The sequence below is a fragment of the Vulpes vulpes genome, chromosome 1, assembly GCF_048418805.1.
Source record: "Vulpes vulpes isolate BD-2025 chromosome 1, VulVul3, whole genome shotgun sequence".
Lineage (NCBI taxonomy): Eukaryota > Metazoa > Chordata > Mammalia > Carnivora > Canidae > Vulpes > Vulpes vulpes.
The window spans coordinates 3,407,986-3,417,841 of NC_132780.1; the positions used below are offsets into that span (position 1 = coordinate 3,407,986).

Genomic DNA, 9,856 nt, shown 5'->3' on the forward strand with positions numbered 1-9,856 from the left:
CATCAGGTTTCAGAGGAATTAGTCAAGAGCAATAGATTAATATGTCTCCAAATTAATTTTCCCTCTGAGCAGAGCACATTAGATCTGAATGTGATATTTGCATCCCTCCTGCTATTCCAGGGTTTATTGTTTGCTTCTGTTCTTGCTCTTGGCTACAGTCCAGATAACTGAGGTCACAGAATGTCCCTGCAGATACATACATAAACTGGTACTGCATAACCACAGAGCCCCCTAGGGCCAACATGGCAGTGTGCGGCTCTCCAGATTGTGCTGTGTTGGTTAAGACCCCACCAAAGTTGGCTACACCCTCTAGCACCTGGTCATCTCACTCAGGGGTGACCAGCCTTTGGGAAAACTAGCTGATATCAAAATAAACATTTTTAGCTACAGAACGATGGTGTCATTCCACAGTGAAGAGACTAGTGTATCCCATTTTAAGAGACTTAACCCCTCCCTGAATAGTTTCTCTTCTGTAAAAGGGCGTAACTATTTCCACCTTGTAAGGCTTTGTGAGGATTATACAGCTAATACTTACAGAGTTCCTGATGCCTCACACACAGCACATGCTTAATATCATTATTATTACAACTTCTAGGATTGCATAACTATTCCCTGAATCTCCCAAGCTAGAACTTAACTCCTTCCTGTCCCTTGCTCTGCGTATTGAGCCAATTGCCACATTACATCAAGTCTACCTCCTAAATACTCTGTACATCATTCCTTTCTCCCATGTCATCCTCTCTCCATGGCCACTCTCTTAGTTTAGGCCTTCATCAGTTCTTGCCTAGCACAGTTCAGGAGTCTCCAGTCCAGCGCCATCCAATCGAGTCGCCGTGCCACTGTTAGGGATACCTTTAAGGACATGAACTCAATCATTTCACCACCTTCCACAGCTTCCCATGGCTCACGGCGCCAGAATCACCCGGGGAGTCGGGGACTGTGAAAATACATGCTCCAGGGTGCCACTCCAGCCTCTGCAACAGATTCTGAAATGATGTTCTCCGAGCAGAGAGCCAACTGCATTGAGGCAGCAGTTCAGAAAGGGGTTCCCGTGGATTCTGCAGACTCAAGGTAGAGGAGAGCCAGGAAACCCTCTCACTGGATATACGTTCCCCTCTTGGCCTCCGTATGTGCGCTTTTCTCGGTGTGTGGCCCCGTTTTTGTTTGTTTGTTTCTGGGATACAGCCAATACTGGGATTTGCACCTTTAGAAAATAATGCTAAAAAAAAAAAAAAAAGAAAGAAAAGCTGGCAGTGCCACCTGTGGATTCTCCCCCCAGGAAATAACAGACGTTAAAAGGACTGCTCTTCAGTGAGGCCCACCAACAGTCTAGATTTCATCCAAAAGCACAACAAATGTCATAATAGCATTTGTGGGAGGAGCTGTTGGCAACTGAGGAGTTGTAAAAGAGAGGACAAGCAGGCTTTCTCTGGGATGTGAGCGTATTCCAGCCACTAAGAAAGCAAAGTGGAGGAAAATTCCCATCTCTAGGTCTGGGTTTAACATCTCCCATCAAGGTGGAAATCATCAAATGATCTAGGATGCTTAAGGTGGTCCCAGGTGCCCAGAACACAAGACGGATTACCCCGAGGGGCAGGAACCCCAGGACCGTTCGCATTCAGGCCTAGCAGTGGGGGAACTCCTAATGTGGGTGGGGCTCATCCATCAGGTCCTCAGGGGTGGGGTCAGGTGAGCCTGCAAAGCTTGGAGACCTACGCTTTGGACCTTCTCTGCTAGAGAGAACATACTTCCGTGTTCACCCGCCGTCCGAGGGATTAAGTCTTAGTTCTTGGTCGTTTGGTGGTGTAGGAGTCACCAGGCCTGGGGGCCAAGCTGCACTGCGTTTTTACCATGCAGGCCACGTACACCCCTAAGCATTTTTTTAAAAAAAGATTTTATTTTTGAGAGAGGGAGAGGCAGAGACACAGGCAGAGGGAGAAGCAGGCTCCATGCAGGAGCCCAATGTGGGACTCGATCCCGGGTCTCTAGGATCAGGCCCTGGGCTGCAGGCGGCGCTAAACCCCTGAGCCACCGGGGCTGCGCCGCACCCCCCCCCCCTTCTTTTTTAAAGACTATTCATGAGAGACAGACAGGGAGGGGCAGAGACAGGCAGAGGAGAGGCGGGCTCCCCACGTCGGGACTCGATCCCCGGACCCCGAGGGCCCGCCCGGAGACCCCCGGGCCGCGAGGTCACGCCCCGGGACCCCAAGGTCACGCCCTGAGACCGCAGGACCGCGAGGCCACGCCCCGGGACGCCGAGGTCACGCCGGGATCCCCGGACCCCGAGGCCCCGCCCGGAGACCCCCGGACCCCGAGGCCCCGCCCCGCGGCCGCCCTGGGTCCCGGCGTGGGGATCCCCGCGGAGTCCCGGGCCCGGCCCCACCAACGCCCCGCGGGGGCGGCGCCGCTTCGCCCCTCCCCCCGGGCCTTGGTGCCCCGCGCGCGCCACGCCCCGAGCCTGGGTCTGCGCGCCCCGGACGAGCTCCCGCCGCGCGCCATGAGCGGCTCCCTGCGTCCCAGGCCCGGCGGCTGGCGGCGGGCGGCCACGGTGGTGCTGGCGGCCGGCTGGGCGCGCCCGAGCCCCGCCGCGCCCCCGCTGCCCCCGCTGCCCGCCGGCGGCTTCCGCCTGCTGCTGCTGCAGCGCTGCCAGGACCAGGGCTTCCTGCCCGGCGCGCACGTCTTCCCGGGCGGCGTGCAGGACGCGGCCGACCGCTCGGCCGACTGGCTGCGCCTGTTCGCGCCGCTCCACGGCCCGCCGCGCTTCGGCCTCCGCCCCGCGCGCCCGCCGCCGCGCCCGTTCCCGGGCCTGCCCGACACCGACGGGGCCGCCGCGGCGCAGCCCGATGACGCGGCCCCCGCGGCGCTGCCCGATGACGTGGCCGCCCGCGTGTGCGCCGTCCGCGAGGCGTTCGAGGAGGCGGGCGTGCTGCTGCTGCGGCCCCGCGGCGCCCGGCCCGCCGCGCCCGAGCCGGCCCGGGCCCTGCCGCCGCCCCCGGGGCTGGACGCCTGGCGCGAGCGCGTGCGCCGCGACCCGCGCCTCTTCCTGAGCCTGTGCGAGCAGCTCGACTGCGCGCCCGACATCTGGGCGCTGCACGACTGGGGCGGCTGGCTCACGCCCTTCACGCGCCCCGGCGGCCGCCGCTTCGACACGTCCTTCTTCCTGTGCTGCCTGAGCGAGCCGCCGCCGGTGCGGCCGGACGGGAGCGAGGTGGTGCGCTGCCAGGTGGGGCGCGCGGGCTGCAGCGCGCGGGGATGCAGTGAGCGGCGGGCGCCGGGCAGGTGCACCCTGCTGACCCCCCGCCTGATCTGAGCTGCGGGGTCCCGGGGCAGCGTGCACCTTGCTGACCCCCCGCCTGATCTGAGCTGCAGCGGGGCCGGGGCAGGTGCACCCTGCTGACCCCCCGCCTGATCTGAGCTGCGGGGTCCCGGGGCAGCGTGCACCTTGCTGACCCCCCGCCTGATCTGAGCTGCGGGGTCCCGGGGCAGCGTGCACCTTGCTGACCCCCCGCCTGATCTGAGCTGCGGGGTCCCGGGGCAGCGTGCACCTTGCTGACCCCCCGCCTGATCTGAGCTGCGGGGTCCCGGGGCAGCGTGCACCTTGCTGACCCCCCGCCTGATCTGAGCTGCGGGGTCCCGGGGCAGCGTGCACCTTGCTGACCCCCCGCCTGATCTGAGCTGCAGCGGGGCCGGGGCAGGTGCACCCTGCTGACCCCCCGCCTGATCTGAGCTGCGGGGTCCCGGGGCAGGTGCACCCTGCTGACCCCCCGCCTGATCTGAGCTGCGGGGTCCCGGGGCAGCGTGCACCTTGCTGACCCCCCGCCTGATCTGAGCTGCAGCGGGGCCGGGGCAGGTGCACCTTGCTGACCCCCCGCCTGATCTGAGCTGCGGGGCGCCGGGCAGGTGCACCCTGCTGACCCCCCGCCTGATCTGAGCTGCGGGGTCCCGGGGCAGCGTGCACCTTGCTGACCTCCCGCCTGATCTGAGCTGCAGGGGTCCCGGGGCAGCGTGCACCTTGCTGACCCCCCGCCTGATCTGAGCTGCGGGGTCCCGGGGCAGCGTGCACCTTGCTGACCTCCCGCCCGATGGGGAGCTTGCCCGCGCAGCGCTCCTTAGGTAGTGAGTAGCCAGCTGGGAGGGAGGTGGGGGGGCGGGTCAGAAACCAGAGGTGACCTTTTCACCGAATGCATAAGGCTTTCTGCAGCATCCTCAAGTTGTGAGGTCGAAAACTGAACCGAATCCCCGTGGATGTAGCTGCAGTGTGGGCATGGCAGCCGAGCTGTGCAGCCCCGCAGGCCAAGCCAGCACCTGGCTGGAGGGCTCCCTGCTTTCCCCAGCTGCTTCGGAGACCCGGAGGCCCTGTGCTCCCCACCCCCACCCCCAAGGGGGAGCTCCCTGGAGCTGCACGGAGCTGCTCAGCTGCCAGGCTCCTTCCTAAGCACTTCGCCTGCGGTTTCCTCTTGTCATGCAGGACAACGTACTTTACTGTGATTGAGGCCCTAAACGTATTGAGATTTGTTTTGTGGCCACAAGTAGGATTCCGTCGTGGTAAATGTTCCCTTTGCACCTAAAAAAGAATAATGCTGTGCCGGGTGCGGTGCTTGCAAAAACATCAATTTGGTTAAATTCGTTGGTGGCGCCTTTCAGTTCTTCCGTACGGTTTCCTTGTTCTATTGGATACTGATAGGAAGGCTAGAAAAAAAGTCTTTTTATATTTTTTATTTATTTATTCATAAGAGAGACCAAGAGAGAAGGAGAGGCAGAGACACAGGCAGAAGGAGAAGCAGGCTCCATGCAGGGAGCCCAATGTGGGACTCGAACACGGGTCTCCAAGATCACGTTCTGGGCCAAAGGCGGTGCTAAACTGCTGAGCCACCCGGACTGCCCAGATATTTTCTTTTTTTAAGTAATCTCTACACTCAACATGGGGCTTGTATTCACAATCTGAGATCAAGAGTTGCAAGCTCTACTGGCCAAGCAAGCCAGGCGCCCCAGGAATAGGGACATTTCTAGTGAGTGATTGTGGATATCTTTTTCTCTTTTAGTTCTGTCAAGTTTTCCTTCATGCATTTTTTTTTAAAAGACTTTATTGATTTATTCATGAGAGACCCAGAGAGAGAGACACACACACACAGTCAGAGGGAGAAGCAGGCTCCTTGCAGGGAGCCCAGCGTGGGACTCTATCCCAGGTTTCCAGGATCAGGCCCTGGGCTGAAGGCGGCGCTAAACCGCTGAGCCACCAGGGCTGCCCACATTTCAGATCTTCTGATAGTGAATCTTGTAAATTGTGTTTATCTGAAAAATACTTTATTTTGCCTTTTTTTTTTTTTTTTTTTTTAAGTATTTTTGGCCGGGTGTAGAATGTTAGTCACTACTTAAAGATGTTGCTTTGGTATATTCTAATTGGTGTAATTTATAATGAGAAGTCTGCTTTTAACTATTTGTTTCTCTGTACACAATATGGGGTTCGTTTTGTTTTGTTTTGTTTTGTTTTGGTGTGTGTGGCTCCTCTAAATATTTCCTCTTAATCATTGGTGTTCATCAATTTGATCACTATTGTGCATGGTTTTCTTTTTTGTCTTATTTGTTCCTTCAGATATTTTTCACCTTCCTCTATTTCCTGGGATTCCAATTACACATTTACATTGGACCACTTGATAATGTCACTGATACCTTTTTCATTTTTTCTTCAAATATTTTTCTCTCTGTGCCTTATTTTGAATAGATTCTATTGCTACATTTTCAGCTCTGTCTCATATGTAGCATCTAGTCTGCTGTACTATCCTGTGTATTTTTCACTTCAGATCATTTTCATTAACAAACCTCTTGAGGAGGAGGAAGGTTTGTTATCAAGTTTTTTCACGTTGTCTCAGAGGAATCAAGCACATTAATGAATTAATTATACAACTTCGTTCGATTTGGGTAGCACTCCAATGATTTCCAATCTTTGATTGCGTTTGGAATAAGCCTTAGGAACCCTGACCTTTATCTTCCACAGTGGTCATCTCCATCAGAGGCAACTGAGAGTTTCATGAAAAAAGAAATTTGGCTGGCACCTCCACAATTCTATGAAATAAGAAGACTCGCTAACTTTACCTCTCTCTCTGACTTGCACAAATTTTGCTTGGACGGTACATCGGAAGGAATAGAAAAATGGATGCCAATCACGTTTTTAACTGCCAACGCAATGGTCCAGCTTTTACCAGGTAAGTCAGTGAAGCATCAGTGCTTTCTCATATTTAGTGGTCATATTTAATGCACGGGGCTGTATGGCAGTATTGCATAACAGAGACACGAATTACTGTCTGCTTTACACAATGCAGCAGTTTATTAAGTAAGGTCAAAGTCTGTAAGACATCCATAGTGTTTATTATAGCCAGAAGTTCTGAATAACTCACTTTATACATGTGCATATACGTTTATTTAAATGTTTCCTAGACATTGACAAAGTTTTTTCTTACATATTATCTTACTTTTTTACATTTTAGTTTTGTTTTTTTGTTTTTGTTTTTTTGTTTTCTTTGTTTGTTTTTTTACTTTTTAATTTTGAATGGTGAGAGCAAACTATGAAGTTGAGAACATCTGTTTTCGAGTACACTCTATTAAGAATTTGAATTATGAGAAATTGTCAGTTTATTTGAATTAGGGAGTTTGTTGGTGGTCGATTGTTGGGCAGGTGCCAGGCAGGGGTTTTATGGCAGTTTAGAGTAGAACTTTGTGACCTGTCTCCCAGCTACTTGGCTCTGTTCTCAGAACAGCGATGATATTTGTTCCTCATCCTACAGTGGGATGGTTTAGCAGTTTTGACGTGTAAGTGTTAATTTCTGTAATTTAACCTTAAAATCCTTAGAACAGCCCACGTAGAAACCCAAAAATACATGGATATCACGGCCAATATTAATATTGACTAGGATAAAGCAAGTCATGAGCTAGCCTAGAAGGGATAGTTTGGGGGATCCCTGGGTGGCGCAGTGGTTTGGCACCTGCCTTTGGCCCAGGGCGTGATCCTGGAGACCTGGGATCGAGTCCCACATCGGGCTCCCGGTGCATGGAGCCTGCTTCTCCCTCTGCCTGTGTCTCTGCCTCTCTCTCTCTCTCTCTGACTATCATAAATAAATAAAAATTAAAAAAAAAAAAAAAAAGAAGGGATAGTTTGGGATGAAAAAATACCGGTCATAAATATTTATGTGCCCAAAGAAAATTCTTGCCTGGTGACTGGGGAGGCGGGGGAAGTAGGTATTAAAAACACAAGAAAGAAATTTAGGTAAGCTCATAAAATTAGAGTTACTTAATGCCTATCTCAGCTCCAAACACGACATAGAGGAAAATAAATAAATACCAATGTATATGTGGCTAACGTTTTGGAATATCTTGTAAAATAACAGTGTGGAATCAAAATAACTATATTTCAGGAGATGAATTGTACTCAGAAGATTCAGAATATTTAGAAAATGTTATGTCCTCTGGAAAAAAGATTGAAGACATCATGAAGGAAAGCAAGACGCTTCACCGACTAGTGTTATACAGCCGCCATGTGTTTAACATCCACGTGACTATCCAGTCAAAGCATAAACATATTTATCCTAAGACCTACATAGTAAGTAAGAGCCATTTGTAGAGTACTTATTTGTACTCGCTTAGTTGCCTGTTTGAAGCTGTCCTACCGAATACTGAGGGGTGACCAGACTTGCATGGAACCTAAGGACCTGCCTGGACGCTACAGTACAGACTTTCACATTTCAAGTCTACTGTAGCACTTCTTTGCTTATTTCGCCCTTCAAACCTTCTGGTAACATCCAGTGTCAATAAAGCATTAACAATCTTGTTCCCAGAATGAGGAGAAGACGTTGCAGAACGGTTCCTACTTCTGTGTTGTTTTATTATCAGCAGTTTAAGTAAGATGTTCTATTGCCATTGTCTGGTATTTTCGCACTTTCCGTGATGTGCTTACGAGATGGATCCATGCCTTCCTTAGATGTGCTGGAATTCGTCAAAGCATGTCTAATGAGGGTCAACAGGAGTAGACGGAGACAACCCTTCAGGCAACAGTGTCATTATTTTCTTGTTCTGCCTTTAGCTTGATGATTTAACAGACAATTCTGGTTATTACCAAATGGCCTTAGTTACTAGGTTTACCCAGTGGGAAACATGAAGCCATTAACAAAAGCCATAATTAGGGATGCCTGGGTGACTCTGTCCGTTAAGCATCTCCCTTCGGCTCAGCTCATGATCCCAGGGTCCCGGGGTCGAGCCTCATGTCGGGCTCCCTGCTCCGTGAGGAGTCTGCTTCTCCCTCTGCCTTTCCCCCGGCTTGTATGCTCTCTCTCTCACTCACTTACTCTCTCCCTCTCAAATAAACGAATAAAATCTTAAAAAAAAAAAAAAAAGTAATTATTTTAACTCTGGAGCAGTAGCTAATGAATACAAAGAGATTAGAGAGAACCCGGGTCTCTCTACTAGAGAGAAGTAAAATCTAGTTATTCGATGGTATTTGTTAATGATGTTTATTTTCCGTGCTTTTAATATGGATAATTTTCTTCACATTCTCTTAAGAGCAATACTGTTTATTGATTATTAAAGATGGGAAATGGCTAAGACATCAGTTCTGTTTCAGATCCTTGACTAGGTTATGCATCATACAGTGGATTTTATGTTTCATGAAATGTCTTTGTTTTCCTACCTATAAAATGGAGGTACTGATGAATAAGGAATATGTGGATTACTTAACCTTGGCTAGAGGAATACATCTAGATGAGTGGTTCACCCAGGGCACTTTGGCCGCTCAAGAGACTGTGAACAGTGTCCGGAAACATTTTTGGTTGTCACATCTGAGAACGAGATGCTTCTACCATCTAGTTAGGGGAGGCCAGGGTGCGGCTTAATATCCTAGGACAGCTGTCCACAACAATTACCTGGCCAAGGTTGGGAAACTCTGGATCTAAAGTAAAATCTGTTTTCTGCAGTGAATGGTTCCGATGTCTAAATTTTGAGAACCATATACTGTTAGCATTCCCTCTGGCTTCTGGATCTACAGAAGTTCTCCTCACTGGGGAAGCCTCGGTAGCTCAGCGGTTTAGCACCACCTTCTGCTCGGGGTGTGATCCTGGAGACCCGGGATCGAGTCCCACGTCGGGCTCCCTGCATGGAGCCTGCTTCTCCCTCTGCCTGTGTCTCTGCCTCTCTCTGTGTCTCTCATGAATAAATAAATAAAATCTTTAAAAAAATAAAAAATTTTCCTCACTGATGTCCGGCCTTGGGCATAATATTCTTTCAATCTCACAGAAAATAGAATGTTACAGCTGGAAGAGAAGTCCCTGAACACCAATACTTGCCAGGTAGGAAACCGAGAAACAGATTAGCCCAGCGGCTAGTGCCGTAGCCACGAGAAGAACCGGATCCTTTGTCAAGCAAGTGACATCTGCTTTACCTATTGCCCAAAGCAGACATGTAAACAATTCTACCCCCTGCGTCTTGGTGTCAGAGCCGCCAAGGAAACCACAGCACAGCCCAGCACTGGGTGGAATAACGCTGTATTCACCGAGAAGAGGCAGAGCGGAGTCAGCTACCGCAGCGCCGGCCAGTCCTCCCTGCAGGTGACACTGGGCAGTTGACCTGCAAACGCCCCTCTTGTGTCCTCCCCACAGTGGGCGGATATAGTAGTGGGATCGGCCACGTGTCGGCAGGAGGGTGTTCCAGGCTCGCTCACGTGGCTGGGAGAGGCTCACAAGACTCCCAACTCTCCTAGTCCTGCACCCTTTCTGCTGGAGTTACACGGCTCGGGGTGATCTTAGGAGATGTGACAAAGTAATGTGACTTCGTTTTGTTCGGAAAGATGTGTTTTTGTTGTCTTTTTCATGTG

The 9,856-nt window shown here is 51.4% G+C and overlaps 1 protein-coding gene across 1 annotated transcript; it reads left to right on the forward strand.

Annotated features, from left to right (window-relative positions):
* The first annotated feature begins 2,446 nt into the window (after nucleotides 1-2,446).
* Nucleotides 2,447-9,228, forward strand: NUDT19 (nudix hydrolase 19). Its single transcript, XM_026010181.2, has 3 exons — nucleotides 2,447-3,223; nucleotides 5,996-6,203; nucleotides 7,410-9,228. Exons 1-3 carry the CDS (start codon nucleotides 2,498-2,500, stop codon nucleotides 7,613-7,615), a joined length of 1,140 nt encoding a protein of 379 aa, XP_025865966.2. The 5' UTR covers nucleotides 2,447-2,497; the 3' UTR covers nucleotides 7,616-9,228.
* The last annotated feature ends 628 nt before the right edge of the window (nucleotides 9,229-9,856 follow it).